Source organism: Ascaphus truei, chromosome 15 (assembly GCF_040206685.1).
Source record: "Ascaphus truei isolate aAscTru1 chromosome 15, aAscTru1.hap1, whole genome shotgun sequence".
Taxonomy (NCBI): Eukaryota; Metazoa; Chordata; class Amphibia; order Anura; family Ascaphidae; genus Ascaphus; species Ascaphus truei.
Genome location: NC_134497.1, coordinates 4842093 through 4860395, shown reverse-complemented (window position 1 = coordinate 4860395; position 18303 = coordinate 4842093). Strand labels below are relative to the sequence as shown.

Here is an 18303-nt window from a genome sequence, read left to right as displayed (position 1 = left end):
TCTTGTACAGGTCTCCCGAAACCATGATCAAGTGGACCAGGGAGAAGCAGGAGGCGTGACGCCCCGAGGGGGACGCAGGAGGCGTGACGCCCCGAGAGAGACGCAGGAGGCGTGACGCCCCGAGAGAGACGCAGGAGGCGTGACGCCCCGAGAGAGACGCATAGCCGATGTCAGGTTACAGCAGAGTAAATCCATCTCTGGCCTTGTGTTGCAGATTCAGACCTACGCTGGTCGCTGCAGGTTCCTTAGCTGTGCAACACGGGGAAAACACTACGGATTAAAACACAGCAAGGACGCACAGGACTTACCCACTCAGGTTTTCCTTTTTTCCATGGACACCATTAAAATTAAACACTGCCCATTTATTTTTGTTATACCAATAACCGAAGACGATTACACACAAGGTGACAAAGATATTGTGGGTTGGTCTCTCTCGCTCGCATGTAGTTTGTGTCCGTTAATAAACTCTGTTGGGTCCAGAGGGGCCTGAGAAAGCGCAGTAGTAGTACGTTGCAAGCTCCTCACCCCAGCAGAGGCTCAGATTACAACAGGTGGGTTGGAAGGTTGCGTTACCTTTTTATTAAGATTAGAAGGATATTTTATTTCAGAGGGAGGACACGGCTTTCTGTAAATAAGTTCACGGCTGCAAACCAAGGACTAACGCCGTCTTTCCAGCGGTCCCCCGGCTCCCATTTATACAGCCCTCGTTTAGGTATTTTACGCAAACAAAGTATAAATTAATGTACCAATCAGTGGCAGGCTCCATCCCCGGACTTCAAATATTAACTGGTTATAATAGGACTTGCTGCACCCCCTCTCCCCCCCCCTCACCATTGCCTCCCAAAGTTCACTTACAAAATAAACCATACTGATCTTTACAGTCTATATTAAGTGTGTGCAGCAGCTCTCCCTCACAGTAACGGAGCCCCCTCACAGTCACGGAGCCCCCTCACAGTCACGGAGCCCCTCAGCCCCTCACAGTAACGGGGCCCCGGAGCCCACCCTTGCACACACTGCTGTGTAGCTGGAGATATTTGTTGCACCGTACACAAGCCCTGAAACACTCACACGGTTTCTCTCTCGCACAGTTCAGAAGAGCCGGGGCCTGATATGCAAACTGGTTTTATTAAAACTCTCATTGCGCAGTAAAAAGGCGGACGCAGACAGCTCCCCCCCCCCCGACCCTGCCGCTCCAGCAAAGCGACGCTCCAGTGATAGAAAATGTACAGCAAGTTCTCTTGTGCTTTGAATTACATTGTGTGATAAACGTAGCAGCTTTGGGGCTGAAAGACATACAACGCTCTCTCTCCCCCCCCCCCCCGTGTTAAACTAAAGGCAGAGGCAAAAACAACGCGCTCTCTCGCTCCCCCCCCCCCCCCCTGTTAAACTAGAGGCAAAAGAAACATGAGCAAAGCAGGAGACAGGACACATGTCCTCAGTTTGAGGAACATGATGTATTCTGCAAAATAATAAAGTGACAGCAGAGCGGTTACAAAGTGCTTTCACATACATGTGCAGCTGTCTAAATGTTAGCGTGTTATATGCAGCTCGGGCCGGTTAATGCCCCACTGGACATGCAATGTAATAAGCAGCAGCATGGAAAATCATCCCCGGAGAGCACATGTACACCAGCGCTGCCCTGAATAATGCCTCAGCGCTATAGAGACCGAGGTCCTAATACTGCAGGAGGCCAGGCACAAGGGACACACACACACACACACACACACACACACACACACACACACACACACACACACAGTGATTGTTATCATTAGTGCACAAGCAGATAGGACAAGAGGCGGTGTGAGGAGATCTGCGCATGTTCACAGCAGGAACCGGCTCGAGGCAGAAAACGCTGTCGCGGAACCTGCAGCACAGAGCACAGGCTGGCGTGGGAGCGTTACACGAGACGTCTTCTTTTGGAATCCCTCTCGAGGTTTTCGGGGTCTTTATCCTCCCCCAGAGGGGAGATCATGTTTAGCAGTGGGTGCTCGGAAGCGCGGCCGAACAGGGAGAGCAGGAACGCCACCCCAAAGCCAGTGGCTCTCTCGCCCTATGGAAACAATCAGGGATGGGAGACCGTGTGAGCAGCGTCTGCCGTGTGAGCAGCGTCTGGGTAACGTTCCCGTCTCTGCCATGCAACGGGACCCTGAGACGGTCACTTTTGAAGTGAAACCAAATGCTTCAACAAAATGTACAATAGCATGCGCGTGTGTGTGTGTGTGTACACTATTTGTATATTACAGGTACAGTGTCAGCACTTTGTAACAGGGACTTGAAAAGTTCTTTATATCTCAAACCTAGAGAGCTGATTTATTCTAGGGCAGTTAATTGCGACCCCTATTTAAAAATCAAAAACAAACGTGAATAGACGATAGTAACACTGTTACACTCGGTGCTGCACATTCTATTCTTGAAGGATAGATTTATTGATCTTTTATAGATTTATTTATAACGTGTTACCAGGAAGTAATAACGTGAGAGTTACGTCTCGTTTTCACGTATGTCCTGGGCGCAGAGTTATGATGACAGATACTTATGTAACTATGTATTTGTAACCAGAGTTATACATTATCTACAAGACATTGCATGCACAGTTAGAGATGATATATATTATTGGCGTATGTGACAGTTACAGACCAGATTAAAATAGTGTGAAGGGTGTTTTACCTCCTTGCACAGAGTGCATGCTTACACCATTTTTAATGCCGGGCGACCACTATATCCATGCATATAAAGTATACACAGTGTATCAGTATTCCTCGGTATTGTGTGACGCCGGTTCCAAGCTTTGTTTGCACACTTGGTATATGAAAGAAGAGCTAAGCAATGCGTTGCTACACGATCAGGCAGGAAACGTGGATACTCACAGCGTGGACAGGAGCCGCGATATCCACGTGCACCCAGACTCCAGGCCAGTCAAACCCAATATGAGACGCAATAAAGAGCCCGGCGCACGAGCTCGTCGCGTTCTCCCGGTCCTGGGAACACCACAAGGGATTAGTACCAGAATTCTCGCGGAGATCGGGACACACGGGATTGGAAGGTGAAGGTCACAATACTACTAAACCCCAATTAAAATCAACGGGACAGGTCTCAAGCTGATGCTCAGGCCACATTTGGTGTCCTACATATTAAAACCACGTTTTGCCTCCCTCTCTCTAGTAAGAGGTTCTCATGTTGCCATCTTTAGTGATGGCGTAACACACGTGCACCCCCTGCCTCGCTCACAGCCATCTTTAGTGATGGCGTAACCCACGGGCGCCCCCTGCCTCGCTCACAGCCATCTTTAGTGATGGCGTAACACACGTGCACCCCCTGCCTCGCTCACAGCCATCTTTAGTGATGGCGTAACCCACGGGCGCCCCCTGCCTCGCTCACAGCCATCTTTTGACCACGTCGCCGCTGAACAATATTACCGTAGAAAGCATAAAACGGCTCCTTTCTATGCTGCACACTTTCCGGCGATATTTACTTGTTTTTTTGGCTACTTTTAACCCCGTCGCTGGCAGGAAAGGGGTTAAAAGTCACTGACGGATTTCTAGAAGGTGTAGAGATGGGATCTGTGCCACGTTCTAAATGTTCTACACGTTAATGCTCCAGTTTCCGCTTCCCATACAAATGTTGCCGACAGTGAGGGGGAACATGAGGAGGGATTATCCCAACCCTAAACCCCCCCATATAACACACACTCACCAGGAGGAACACGAGAAGGGATTATCCCTAACCCCCATATAACACACACTCAGGCCATGAGAAGGGATTATCGTAACCCTAAACCCCCCCCATATAACACACGAGAAGGGATTATCCCAACCCTAACCCACCCCCCCCCCCCCCCCAATATAACACACACTCACCGGGGGGAACACGAGAAGGGATTATCCCAACCCTAAACCCCCCCCCCCCATATAACACACGAGAAGGGATTATCCATACCCCCCCCCCCCCCCCCCCGATATAACACACTCCGGGGGACATGAGAAGGGATTATCCCAATCCTAACCCCCCTCCCCCATATAACACACACTCACCGCCACCGAGTTCTTCATGTCTGCCACTGCCGAGGAGAACTCGCTGAAGTGCAGTTCCGGGCAGTAGACCAGCGGATGAACCAAATCTCCGCACTTCCTGCCGGCTCTCAGGCAGGCCGCCTCCCACTCCTCGCTATTGGTCAGAACAGCGGCGTGGTATTTCCCAGTCGCGATCCCCTGCGTGATTAATGTGACTGGTTACGCTGATGAACTGACCGCACTGACCGCACTGACCGGTATTATACAATAGGTCTAGTTTTATGCAGACAGCCGCGAGCCCAGCGCAGGCCGCGCCACCCCACAGCGCCCCCCAGCGCAGGCCGCGCTACCCCACAGCGCAGACATTGTGCTCTAGCTTCCTGTGTTATAATAAATGTATTTAACATAAAAATCCATATATGATACGCACCCTAATTCCACAGCGCCGTGGGTAGCAGCAGAGCCAGCACAGGGGGTAGCAGCGGAGCCAGCACACGGGGTAGCAGCGGAGCCAGCACACGGGGTAGCAGCGCAGCCAGCACACGGGGTAGCAGCGCAGCCAGCACACGGGGTAGCAGCAGAGCCAGCACAGGGGGTAGCAGCAGAGCCAGCACAGGGGGTAGCAGCGGAGCCAGCACACGGGGTAGCAGCGGAGCCAGCACAGGGGGTAGCAGCGGAGCCAGCACAGGGGGTAGCAGCGGAGCCAGCACAGGGGGTAGCAGCGCAGCCAGCACAGGGGGGTAGCAGCGCAGCCAGCACAGGGGGTAGCAGCGCAGCCAGCACAGGGGGTAGCAGCGGAGCCAGCACAGGGGGTAGCAGCGCAGCCAGCACACGGGGTAGCAGCGCAGCCAGCACACGGGGTAGCAGCAGAGCCAGCACAGGGGGTAGCAGCGCAGCCAGCACACGGGGTAGCAGCGCAGCCAGCACACGGGGTAGCAGCAGAGCCAGCACAGGGGGTAGCAGCGCAGCCAGCACACGGGGGTAGCAGCGCAGCCAGCACACGGGGTAGCAGCGCAGCCAGCACAGGGGGTAGCAGCGCAGCCAGCACACGGGATAGCAGCGCAGCCAGCACACGGGGTAGCAGCGGAGCCAGCACAGGGGGTAGCAGCGCAGCCAGCACACGGGGTAGCAGCGGAGCCAGCACAGGGGGTAGCAGCGGAGCCAGCACAGGGGGTAGCAGCGGAGCCAGCACAGGGGGTAGCAGCAGAGCCAGCACAGGGGGTAACAGCGGCACTGTGGTGTGGAGTTGCCCTGAGTCCGGGTTATTTAATTGTTTCATTTGGAAGGTTTTTATCTTGTATTTATAACAGGACTTGGACAGAGGAGATGCCGGGTCTATAAGGAGGGTCAGCAAGGTCCGCATGTAAGGGGTCAGCGAGGGTCAGGAAGGTCCGCATGTAAGGGGTCAGCGAGGGTCAGGAAGGTCCGCATGTAAGGGGTCAGCGAGGGTCAGGAAGGTCCGCATGTAAGGGGTCAGCGAGGGTCAGGAAGGTCCGCATGTAAGGGGTCAGCGAGGGTCAGCAAGGTCCGCATGTAAGTGGTCAGCGAGGGTCAAAGAGTCAGCGAGTGAACCAAAAGGTCCAAGGACAAAAAGGGTACAATAAAATAATCCTGCTCTCCTAGACACAGGCACCGGTCAGGAGGGGGGTATTACGGGGGAGGAGGGGGGGTATTACGGGGGAGGAGGGGGGTATTACGGGGGAGGAGGGGGGTATTACGGGGGAGGAGGGGGGTATTACGGGGGAGGAGGGGGGTATTACGGGGGAGGAAGGGGGATATTAAGGGGGGAGGGGTATTACGGAGAGAAAGAGGCACTGGCTCCTGTTCACTATTCTATATAGACGCCTTTAATCTACATAAGGGTTCATCTAAAAAATAAACCCCTTTCTCTTCCTTAGTTTGTGACGCCCATGCTGCTAAGCCGTCTTCCCCTCTCTCTGGAAGATTTAAGCCCTATCCAAAATGAATGCAGCGGAAACCTTCCCCCCCAGAGAGAAGACGGCGTTACCGTGTATTGAACAGGAGCATTAGAAACCGAAACACAGGAAGTAACGTTGCTTTATCAGAGCTGGGATCTCTAATATACAGGGGGGCTCAACTCCAGTCTTCAAGACCCCCCAAACAGGTCAGGTTTTCAGGATATCCCAGCTTCAGCACAGGTGGCTCAATCAAAGGCAGCCACTAGTGCTGAAGCAGTGATATCCTGAAAACCTGACCTGTTGGGGGAGCTGGCGCACCCCTGCGGGCGGTATAGCATGGTGCGCGGTCTTGCTTCCCGGGCGCACTTTCCTTCTTACTTGAGCCCCGGTCAGGGTCGCCATATCGAGAATGATATCTGCGCCCAGGTCCTTGCAGGCGTAGGCCACTCCGTCCGCCAGTACCAGTCTGCCTTCCGCGTCCGTGTTGTTAATTTCAACCGTTCTGCGTTTGGGGAGAAAATATATATTTTTTACGTTTTAAAAGATACATAAAGCAGCATTCACTCAGATAAAACCTTACACCCCCATGCGGCTCCCCCTGCGATATTTAAAGAGGTGAGTCTTCGATGGAAGCTTCTCCAGCACCTGATTGCACCTCACCTGAGCCCCTGCACCTCACCTGAGCCCCTGCACCTCACCTGAGCCCCTGCACCTCACCTGAGCCCCTGCCAAAGGGGCAAGTAAGTAACGGACTTAAACACCGCATGTTTCAGCGGATAGTGTGCAAACTGCAGGGGACCCCACGCCTTCAGTGTAATGCTCAGTCCATGTGAAAATGGTGCCAAATACAGAAGAGTTTACAATGTATCTGATCTCAGACACGCTATTAGAGAGGGTTGGGGTTCCTTACAATGCATCTGATCACAGACGCGCTATTAGAGAGGGTTGGGGTTCCTTACAATGCATCTGATCTCAGACGCGCTATTAGAGAGGGTTGGGGTTCCTTACAATGCATCTGATTTCAGACGCGCTATTAGAGAGGGTTGGGGTTCCTTACAATGCATCTGATCTCAGACGCGCTATTAGAGAGGGTCGGGGTTCCTTACAATGCATCTGATCTCAGACGCGCTATTAGAGAGGGTTGGGGTTCCTTACAATGCATCTGATCTCAGACGCGCTATTAGAGAGGGTTGGTGTTCCTTACAATGCATCTGATCTCAGACACGCTATTAGAGAGGGTTGGGGTTCCTTACAATGCATCTGATCTCAGACACGCTATTAGAGAGGGTTGGGGCTCAGCAGAATATAATTATAGGGTTTAACCCCCTCCTCCCAGGGTCTCTGCTCTTTCCCGCGTGAGAAGAGGGAGGTGAGCAGCAGATTCTTACTTCCCGGAGTACAACACGTGGATGTCGTCTGGTCGCGTAGCGTTGGGGCCGATGGAATTCTCCGCCAAGCAGAACAAGGCGTGGAGGTTCTCTTTAAATCCCTACAAAGCAATAAGAAGTATTTATGTCGCCCCAATCTCCGACGCTGCCGTTTCCATGGCACAGTTTTCAAACATTCAAATGAAATACGACTATGTTACTCCTATAAGCGGTGTTCTGCGCATTGTCAGAGGGGTTTGCAACGCATGCATCGCATTTCTGCCTCCAAAGGGCTGGAAGAGATTGTAAGCTCTTCGGGGCAGGGACTCCATACATAGAAGTAGCATTAGGAAAAGAAGCGCTTATTACAGCTGTAAAGCGCCACGTACATGGACGGCGCTACACCAGTAAAGATACACATGTAGTTCCCTGGGCTGACCGGCACGCAGACCTCCTCCAATCCTGCTGCACAACACAGGTGCAACTAAAGCAGGGCGGTCAGCACCCGTCCGACGGCCAGCAAACAGGTTTCTGGACATCCCAGTCTTTGACCGAGCCTCTGATTGAGCCACCTGTGCTGAAGCAGGGACTAATTAAGCCCCACCTAGACTGCAGTTGTGATATCCTGAAAACCTAACCTGTTGAGGGGGATGGGGGGGGGGGGTATTGAGTACTGGAGCAGGTACCCCCTGCTCTATAGGTTGTTACCCCACTTACCAGTTTCACTGCAGCCTCAAACGCTCCCAGAATCGCTGCTGCTCCCCCACAATCTCTCTTCATACCCGGCATCGAGGTCTGTTACAGACAAGAGAACGATTACACATCTGTAACCGGGCGTCTCTCATGCCGGAGGCCGGCACCGTGCCATGGAGGTAACCCATTCCTTGCCAGTGCCTTTGCCGGCCCCTCTCACAGTTAAAGGGCACGGATGTCGGAAAGAAGAAACCGGTCAGCAGGAGAGCGCATTATTTCGGTGACGAGAGCGCCGCTGGTTCCCGAAACGTTCTCACGCCGGAATGAAATCCGCTGAAAACGGCCGCGCACAAACATCTCGCGGCTGAAAAAGCAGCAATCCTGCCATTTTGTATACGAATAACAATTAATAGTGCGGTTTAGGGGACGTCATCGGCGTTTCTTCTGGGTGATTAAATAGCCGTATAGCAGGAAGCCGCAAACAAGGCAGCTTCACCCCAAAGTACCTGGGAGACCCGAATAACCTTCCGTTTTATAGGTTATTGGAAACGCCCCGGGATTCCTTGCGCTTTTTAACCCTTTGGTGACGCAGCCCCTGGACTGCCAGACCCGCTGACGTGGCGGATACATTACGGGGCCGCCTCGATCCTTCCCTTTTTATGGCAGCCTCCAAAATATTCTACGCCCGGAGCCCAGATAAAAGGTCAGCGCCTCGGCGAATAAGTCCCCCCTGCTCCCTCTAGTGGCTGCATGAATAATGCACCCCTATCTGCTCCCCAACGGAACAGTGAGGACAGGACGAGCACAGAGGCATTTAGCTGGGCAGCTAAGCTGGGTCCTTCAGGCCGGAGAACGTCTGCAATGTGCAGGTGTAGCCAGAGCCGCCGAGCGCAACAGGGAGCAGCAGCCACAAAGCTACTCACACCCCGGCAGCTCCGAGTAATGAGGGGAGCAGTGTAACGGATACATACCTTCCCCTTAATGCTCAGGCCTCCGGTGTCATACACAATGCCTTTGCCAACCCAGGCGATAGTCTGAGTCGCCCCATCTGGGAGGTGGCTGAGAATCACCAAGGCCGGGGGGTTTTCTGCCGCTTTACCAACGCCGTAGATCCCTAGAGAAGGTAAACACAGGCGTGAAAAAGTGTCAGCTGCTCAGTCCAGAAACTGCATTGCGCGAGAGAGAGCGGGCGCGAGAGAGAGCGGGCGCGAGAGAGAGCGGGCGCGAGAGAGAGCGGGCGCGAGAGAGAGCGGGCGCGAGAGAGAGCGGGCGCGAGAGAGAGCGAGCGCGAGAGAGAGCAAGCGCGAGAGAGAGCGGGCGCGAGAGAGAGCGGGCGCGGTCTACAAGAGACACACACAAATATGTCCTCTTTTTGACAAGAGAGCAGAGTGTTCGTACCTCCGAATCCCTTTTCTTTCAGTTCCTCGTCGCGTATAATGGTTGGAACAATTCCCAGCTTCTTTGCAACAACTTTAATTTCCTGCAAGACAGAAATGGCTCGTGTATTGGTTTATAACATATTGTCAGCAAAGTAGCAACAAGGAACCAGCATACGAGGACAATACGCTGCGCTTAAACGTACGGAGCACTTTGCATACAAAAATGCAACGTCTGCATGTTTGACGTAGAAGTGTCACTTAATTCAATGTCCCCCCCAGAGACCCCCACTCTCGGAGCGCTATACGATGTGCACTTCCATGTCTCCCAGTACACCAGTTAGATTGTAAGCTCTGCGGGGTAAGTTTACTTTGCTGCATTATGTACTTCATAGAAATCTGAATATTACACACGACACAGCGAAGGAGGACGATCGCATTAAAACGCTGCGGCTAGATCAATTAAAATCCAACATAACGTTCACATACGCTGCAGGTCCCCCCAAGTCAGAACTCCTAAGCTGCCGCCCCTCGCGGGACCCCCGGATGCGGCGCTCGGACCCTCTGTCCTGCTAATTTCATACGAGTTGCTTAGGCAGCTAAGTGCAGATTTCCACTCAAACTCACTTGTACGATAAGGTCACGTAAATATATATGGTATAGAGCAGGGGTGCGCAAAGTGAGGGGGTGCGCAAAGTGAGGGGGTGCGCAAAGTGGGAGTTACAGAGGCCCCGCGCTTCCCCGAAGGCAGTTAAATTAAATGTCGAGGATCGCAGGAGGCCTCTGTAACTTTACTTACCGCAACTGTCCAGCAATGCGTTACCATGGCAACATAACGTTTGACGCCAGGGTCGAGCAGGGGGGCGCGCAGGGAGAAGAGTTTGCGCACCCCTGGTAAAGAGGTTATAAACGCAGGAACAAATGTTTCAACTATTATTTTTTATCTATAAATGTATCTAAAACTCCTTTACAATAAGCTCGCGGCAGGTTCTGCTCCGGTCTAAACCTACTTTACAATAAGCTCGCGGCAGGTTCTGCTCCGGTCTAAACCTACGTTACAATAAGCTCGCGGCAGGTTCTGCTCCGGTCTAAAACTACTTTACAATAAGCTCGCGGCAGGTTCTGCTCCGGTCTAAACCTACTTTACAATAAGCTCGCGGCAGGTTCTGCTCCGGTCTAAACCTACGTTACAATAAGCTCGCGGCAGGTTCTGCTCCGGTTTCTGTTCTAACCACTTTGGAGAACTAGTTGAAGAGCAAAATCTAACTCAGCGGGGTTAACAGACAGGTCAGGTTTTCAGAATACTTCTGCTTCAGCACAGTCGAAGACTGAGCCTCTGATTGAGCCACCTATGCTGAAGCAGGAACTAAATTGAGCCACCTATTCTGAAGCAGGGATATCCTGACCTGTTGGCCCTTGAGGACTGGCGTTGGGCACCCCTACTATAAGTGTAAATGATATCCTAAATAATTTTGGGAGGAGCAGCTCAGTGAGTAAAGACACTGACTGGCACTGAGTGTGAAGCAGGCGAAGGAGCGGCTCAGTGAGTAAGGACACTGACTGGCACTGAGTGTGAAGCAGGCGAAGGAGCGGCTCAGTGAGTAAGGACACTGACTGGCACTGAGTGTGAAGCAGGCGAGGGAGTGGCTCAGTGAGTAAAGACACTGGCTGGCACTGAGTGTGAAACAGGAGAAGGAGCGGCTCAGTGAGTAACGACACTGACTGGCACTGAGTGTGAAGCAGGAGAAGGAGCGGCTCAGTGAGTAACGACACTGACTGGCACTGAGTGTGAAGCAGGCGAAGGAGCGGCTCAGTGAGTAAAGACACTGGCTGGCACTGAGTGTGAAGCAGGAGAAGGAGCGGCTCAGTGAGTAAGGACACTGACTGGCACTGAGTGTGAAGCAGGAGAAGGAGCGGCTCAGTGAGTAACGACACTGACTGGCACTGAGTGTGAAGCAGGCGAAGGAGCGGCTCAGTGAGTAAAGACACTGGCTGGCACTGAGTGTGAAGCAGGAGAAGGAGCGGCTCAGTGAGTAAGGACACTGACTGGCACTGAGTGTGAAGCAGGAGAAGGAGCGGCTCAGTGAGTAAAGACAGTGGCTGGCACTGAGTGTGAAGCAGGAGAAGGAGCGGCTCAGTGAGTAAAGACACTGACTGGCACTGAGTGTGAAGCAGGCGAAGGAGCGGCTCAGTGAGTAAAGACACTGACTGGCACCGAGTGTGAAGCAGGAGAAGGAGCGGCTCAGTGAGTAAAGACACTGACTGGCACTGAGTGTGAAGCAGGGGAACCTGGTTCAATTCCCGGTGTCAGCTCCTTGTGACCTTGGGCAAGTCATTTTATCTCCCTGTGCCTCATGCACCAAAAAATAGATTGTAAGCTCCACGGGGCAGGGACTGTGTCTGCAAAATGTCTCTGTAAAGCGCTACGTAAAATTAGCAGCGCTATACAAGAACATGCTATTATTATTATTATCACGACTTTACCAGAATGGAGCTTTCAGTCTCGTATGCCGTGGGAAATACTGCAGGGCGAGAGCATCGTTACTACACAACGCAGGGCGAGAGCATCGTTACTACACAACGCAGGGCGAGAGCATCGTTACTACACAACGCAGGGCGAGAGCATCGTTACTACACAACGCAGGGCGAGAGCATCGTTACTATACAACGCAGGGCGAGAGCATCGTTACTACACAACGCAGGGCGAGAGCATCGTTACTACACAACGCAGGGCGAGAGCATCGTTACTGCACAACGCAGGGCGAGAGCATCGTTACTACACAACGCAGGGCGAGAGCATCGTTACTACACAACGCAGGGCGAGAGCATCGTTACTACACAACGCAGGGCGAGAGCATCGTTACTACACAACGCAGGGCGAGAGCATCGTTACTACACAACGCAGGGCGAGAGCATCGTTACTACACAACGCAGGGCGAGAGCATCGTTACTACACAACGCAGGGCGAGAGCATCGTTACTACACAACGCAGGGCGAGAGCATCGTTACTATACAACGCAGGGCGAGAGCATCGTTACTACACAACGCAGGGCGAGAGCATCGTTACTACACAACGCAGGGCGAGAGCATCGTTACTACACAACGCAGGGCGAGAGCATCGTTACTACACAACGCAGGGCGAGAGCATCGTTACTACACAACGCAGGGCGAGAGCATCGTTACTACACAACGCAGGGCGAGAGCATCGTTACTACACAACGCAGGGCGAGAGCATCGTTACTACACAACGCAGGGCGAGAGCATCGTTACTACACAACGCAGGGCGAGAGCATCGTTACTACACAACGCAGGGCGAGAGCATCGTTGCTACACAACGCAGGGCGAGGACTTACGTTCACAAAGTGGTCAGTGTTCATCTCGCTGCATGGCGTGTCCACGATGCGGGCAGCCAGTCTCACCCCCTCTGCGGCACTCTCCAGACACTGGGTATAGAAGGCGTTACAGCATGAGTAACTGCGCAGCGCGTTCAAGAGGAGCAGATACCGGCAGCGGCTGAGGACAACGGTTTTGATACCTCCAGGGTAATGTCATCCAGGGGTCCGCTGTTCTGCCCGGTCAGCACAAATTCCACCGTGACGCTCTTCTTCTCGGAGCGGCGAGATGCACTGGAACGGCGCGTGAACAGCGGGAAGGCCCGAGCGATGGCACAAGCGCTGGCGAAAACATCGGAACGCTCGCAAACCATCTGCCGGCGACAGGAAGACCATGACGACCGCCGAACGGCAAACTTCAAACCTAAACTACTTACAATAGCTAACCCGTGAACTCATATTACAGCTTTATAATATACCAAATATTATTATTTAACTTCTTAGTCATATTTCCCTCATTCCTCTCAAACTTCTTCCCTTCTGAAATTTGACAAAAACAAAATGCTGCATCAACTGACCGTACGCCTGGAAACGCTCACGCTAATGTCTGTAATGCTACACGTTATGACGCATTATTGTATCGGAGTTTACCTGCCTGTTTGTTTAACTCAATAAAATGTAAACATTTAAAAAATCCGCTGTCAAAAAGTAGAACAGCAAATGTGTAAAGGTTTCATACCGAGCTCATCACCTCTTTCCATGTAACTCCAGTCCTCAAGGGCCACCAACAGGTCAGGTTAAGCCGTCCAGAACGGCGAAACGCGTTGCTCTAATTCATCACATCATTTTGGACATTGGAGGCCTCCGTAGCAAGTGGAAGCACAGCCGCGTCAGAAGTCCCCATCACTTCTGAATCCGGACACGGAAGACAGCGTAGCTGGAAGGCGACCTGCAGCCACGCTGATAGGAGTGCCACGGGGTGTTTTAAACTTCATTTTGTGAGTTTTTTTCTGTTTATATGTTCAATAAAATTTTCATCTTGACTGAAGACTGTCACTGACGCCCTGCTATCCTTTCACCCCACACATCCTCGTTTCCTGAATCGGGGAGGGGGGGAGGATTGGAGCGTGTGAGGGAAGGGGAACCGCCAGCCAATACTCTGCCCGCCAGCAGCTGATTACACGTTGCCCCGGGAAGCACCACGGACGGGTCCATCAGAGGCAACCCCATAATATTCTCTCCCAGGATTGAGCTTACACATGGCCGTGTAAGTTATTTATGAGTATTATTCTAACCCCCCCCCCCTCCATTTCCATCTGAACATTATCAGTCTTTTGGGCTAAGAAGTAGCTACCAGAAGCAAGATACCTTTACACATATGTGCTCACACAGGGCCGTGTGAGTATTTGACTACAAACTACTGTCATTTCATCACCACACCTTTATTAAACAGCTAGATATGCTATGAAGTCATCCTAGTACTGTTAATATAGGTCAATCTCCTCTAATCCTTTGCTCCCCCCTTTTTTTTTTTCTCTTCGTTCAGGTTAAGGATATCCCTGCTTCAGCACAGGTGGCTCAATTAGTGGCTCACAGAGATATCTTTAAAACTTGATTGTTGGTGGCTCTTGAGGACTGGCGTTGCCCGCCCCTGAGTAAGGTGTATGTCATGGCTACATTTCTCTCCCCTGCCACTACTAACAGAGACACCTGCAGAGGGTAACGCTTATATCCTTACCTTCGCTGCTTCCTCCCACCGCGTGTGCAGTGAGCTGCTGAGGGAGCGTGAGACCGCATGATTGGCAGGTGCACAGGCGAGCGTCACAGGCAAATGCTTTTCAGTGGTTATTACAACGACCACATGGCAAACTTGCACAAAAATAGCAGAAGGTATACACACCAAGGAAGGTATAATGCATTAGTGTACCAGTTAGAGTGCAAGCTCTGCAGACCAGGGACTCCTTCAGCCCAATGTGAAATTGTATGTCTCAAACGTATCACTGGGTGCATTATCCTTCCTATGCTGTATAGCGCAGCATACATTGTCTGGCGCTAGGTTTGTGGCAATGTATAGAACACCCATGTGCTTTGTTGGGCACAGAACAGCACAGACCGGCACTTATGATGCAGAATTCAGATCTTTAGAGTGCAGTGATACTTACAAGAATACATCTTTTCGCCCCTCCCGGGAGGCAGCTTCGGATCAGACGGCTAATAAAAAGGGCAGCAGAGGGGCTGTTGTGTCGGCTGACACGTGAGGGCAGAGCTGCCACGGTGGCAAAGTTCAGGTAGAGTGGGCAGCTGTCAGTGGGGTTGGGACTTAGTGCACCTAATGCCGCCTGCCAAACCTATTACAGAACGGGGACAAGAAGCACAGAGAACAAACATTATATGCAATGTAACACTTCGGCTTTCAGCAGAGAATTACCAGCAGAAAATGACATTACCTCCAGTGCTGCAACACCTAATACCAGAGATATGAGTTATTAAACCTGCTAACTGGTCTCTATATTCTCCTTATATCCAGCTTCCGTGCGCTGTTCTAGACCCACAAACCCATTCCCCGAGTCAGACATCTTTGTTCTGTATGGGATCTAACCCACTTCTTCCAAAAAGTTAAAAAATGAATTATTTATATTCAGTATAACGAATATTTACCACTTCCGGAGGGAAAAAGAACTTTTACTACCAGTTTTAAACCTTTGTTGTATCATTTATCCGTTAAATTAATATTAGAAATACATGTTCGAAAAATACAGCCACTCCGGGAGAATAAATAACAGCATTTAAAGTCCTAACATAAATGTACTTAAAAACAAAAAAAACACAATTATATTTTTTATCTCCTCTCTCAAACCTATGTATCTGGTTATATGTTAATAAAACATGTAAGTGTAACAGATTGAGTAAGTGAGGGATTAAAGTGCATTACCGGCACATGTAAGTGTAACAGATTGAGTAAGTGAGGGATTAAAGTGCATTACAGGCACATGTAAGTGTAACAGATTGAGTAAATGAGGGATTAAAGTGCATTACCGGCACATGTAAGTGTAACAGATTGAGTAAGTGAGGGATTAAAGTGCATTACCGGCACATGTAAGTGTAACAGATTGAGCAAGTGAGGGATTAAAGTGCATTACCGGCACATGTAAGTGTAACAGATTGAGTAAGTGAGGGATTAAAGTGCATTACCGGCACATGTAAGTGTAACAGATTGAGTAAGAGAGGGATTAAAGTTCATTACAGGCACATGTAAATGTAACAGATTGAGTAAGAGAGGGATTAAAGTGCATTACCGGCACATGCAAGTGTAACAGATTGAGTAAGTGAGGGATTAAAGTGCATTACCGGCACATGTAAATGTAACAGATTGAGTAAGAGAGGGATTAAAGTGCATTACCGGCACATGTAAGTGTAACAGATTGAGTAAGTGAGGGATTAAAGTGCATTACCGGCACATGTAAGTGTAACAGATTGAGTAAATGAGGGATTAAAGTGCATTACCGGCACATGTAAGTGTAACAGATTGAGTAAGTGAGGGATTAAAGTGCATTACCGGCACATGTAAGTGTAACAGATTGAGCAAGTGAGGGATTAAAGTGCATTACCGGCACATGTAAATGTAACAGATTGAGCAAGTGAGGGATTAAAGTGCATTACCGGCACATGTAAGTGTAACAGATTGAGTAAGTGAGGGATTAAAGTGCATTACCGGCACATGTAAGTGTAACAGATTGAGCAAGTGAGGGATTAAAGTGCATTACCGGCACATGTAAATGTAACAGATTGAGCAAGTGAGGGATTAAAGTGCATTACCGGCACATGTAAGTGTAACAGATTGAGTAAGAGAGGGATTAAAGTTCATTACAGGCACATGTAAATGTAACAGATTGAGTAAGAGAGGGATTAAAGTGCATTACCGGCACATGTAAGTGTAACAGATTGAGTAAGAGAGGGATTAAAGTGCATTACCGGCACATGTAAGTGTAACAGATTGAGTAAGAGAGGGATTAAAGTTCATTACAGGCACATGTAAATGTAACAGATTGAGTAAGAGAGGGATTAAAGTGCATTACCGGCACATGTAAGTGTAACAGATTGAGTAAGAGAGGGATTAAAGTTCATGACCGGCACATGTAAGTGTAACAGATTGAGTAAGTGTAACAGATTGAGTAAGTGAGGGATTAAAGTGCATGACCGGCACATGTAAGTGTAACAGATTGAGTAAGAGAGGGATTAAAGTGCATGACCGGCACATGTAAGTGTAACAGATTGAGTAAATTAGGGATTAAAGTGCATGACCGGCACATGTAAGTGTAACAGATTGAGTAAGAGAAGGATTAAAGTGCATTACCGGCACATGTAAGTGTAACAGATTGATGACTTCAAGGAGAAGATAAACTAAAAAAAAAGTGCTGACAAAGACTTGTACTAAACTGATAAGTATACTATCAGTGCCCGGCCAAGGTAATTACCCTCGGTGCCCGGCCAAGGTAATTACCCTCGTGCCCGGCAATTGCCCTCGGTGCCCGGCCCGGTAATTACCCTCAGTGCCCGGCCTGGTAATTACCCTCAGTGCCCCCCCCCCCTAATGCAGGCCTCTCTTCCCCCCCCCTCTCTCTCCTGCAGGCCTCTCTTTCCCCCCCCCCTCTCTCTCCTGCAGGCCTCTCTTCCCCCCCCCCCTCTCTCCTGCAGGCCTCTCTATCCCCCCCCCCTCTCTCCTGCAGGCCTCTCTATCCCCCCCCCTCTCTATCCCCCCCCCCTCTCTCCTGCAGGCCTCTCTTCTCCCCCCCCCTTCCTCTCCTGCAGGCCTCTCTTCTCCCCCCCCCCTTCCTCTCCTGCAGGCCTCTCTTCTCCCCCCCCCCCTTCCTCTGCTGCAGGCCTCTTCTCCCCCCCCCCTTCCTCTGCTGCAGGCCTCTCTTCCCCCCCCCTTCCCCTCCTGCAGGCCTCTCTTCCCCCCCCCCCTCTCTCCTGCATGCCTCTCTCTCCCCCCGCCCCTCCTCACCTGCAGAGGCCTCTCTCCCCCCCTCTCACCTGCAGAGGCCTCTATCCCCCCCTCTCACCTGCAGAGGCCTCTCTCTCCCCCCCCTCACCTGCAGAGGCCTCTTTCTCCCCCCCTCTCACCTGCAGAGGCCTCTCTCTCCCCCCCTCTCACCTGCAGAGGCCTCTCTCTCCCCCCCTCTCACCTGCAGGCCTCGCTCTCTCCCCTCTCACCTCCTCCGTGACTCGGGGCTGCAGCTTCCCCTTCACTTCGCCCCAAGGGACCCGGTGCAGGTTGGGTAGTTGCCCCACGACCAGCAGAGGCCTGGCCTGGGGGTCCGCATCTCCGGCGCTCGCCTGGAACTGCAGCCGCACACTGGCCATGGTCACACAGCCGCCGACTGACAAGCCACCGCCTGGCGTGCTGCAAGACAGCTCTGCGTTCCAAGCCTCGCTGCGCTGCCTGGCACCGCCCCCTTCTCACTGTGTTGACCTATCAGATAGCGAATAGGGAATCGCGTCAACAACTAGAATGAGGCTTGGAACGCATCCATTCATTTATGACAGCCAAGTTCCTACTAATCTCAAAGGACCCACACATCACCCACACCCAAGGCCAGCAG

The 18303-nt window shown here is 51.5% G+C and overlaps 2 protein-coding genes across 2 annotated transcripts in view; one reads left to right on the top strand and one right to left on the bottom strand.

The window, feature by feature from the left end:
- Positions 1-1249, top strand: part of LOC142466950 (piezo-type mechanosensitive ion channel component 2-like) — a 94540-nt gene extending 93291 nt beyond the window's left edge. Inside the window, exons 45-46 of the mRNA XM_075572604.1 lie at positions 215-404; positions 1089-1249. Of these exons, the coding sequence (XP_075428719.1) occupies positions 215-404; positions 1089-1249 (351 nt within the window). The remainder of the gene's footprint in view (positions 1-214; positions 405-1088) is intronic.
- A 186-nt stretch (positions 1250-1435) lies between these two features.
- Positions 1436-18144, bottom strand: NPEPL1 (aminopeptidase like 1). The gene is made up of 12 exons (XM_075571337.1): positions 17915-18144; positions 14863-15048; positions 12904-13074; positions 12722-12811; positions 9391-9472; positions 8964-9106; positions 8017-8094; positions 7321-7421; positions 6311-6434; positions 4035-4211; positions 2871-2981; positions 1436-2053 (listed from the first exon to the last, which is right to left on the bottom strand). Exons 1-12 carry the CDS (start codon positions 18062-18064, stop codon positions 1901-1903), a joined length of 1566 nt encoding a protein of 521 aa, XP_075427452.1. The 5' UTR covers positions 18065-18144; the 3' UTR covers positions 1436-1900.
- Between the last annotated feature and the right edge of the window lie 159 nt (positions 18145-18303).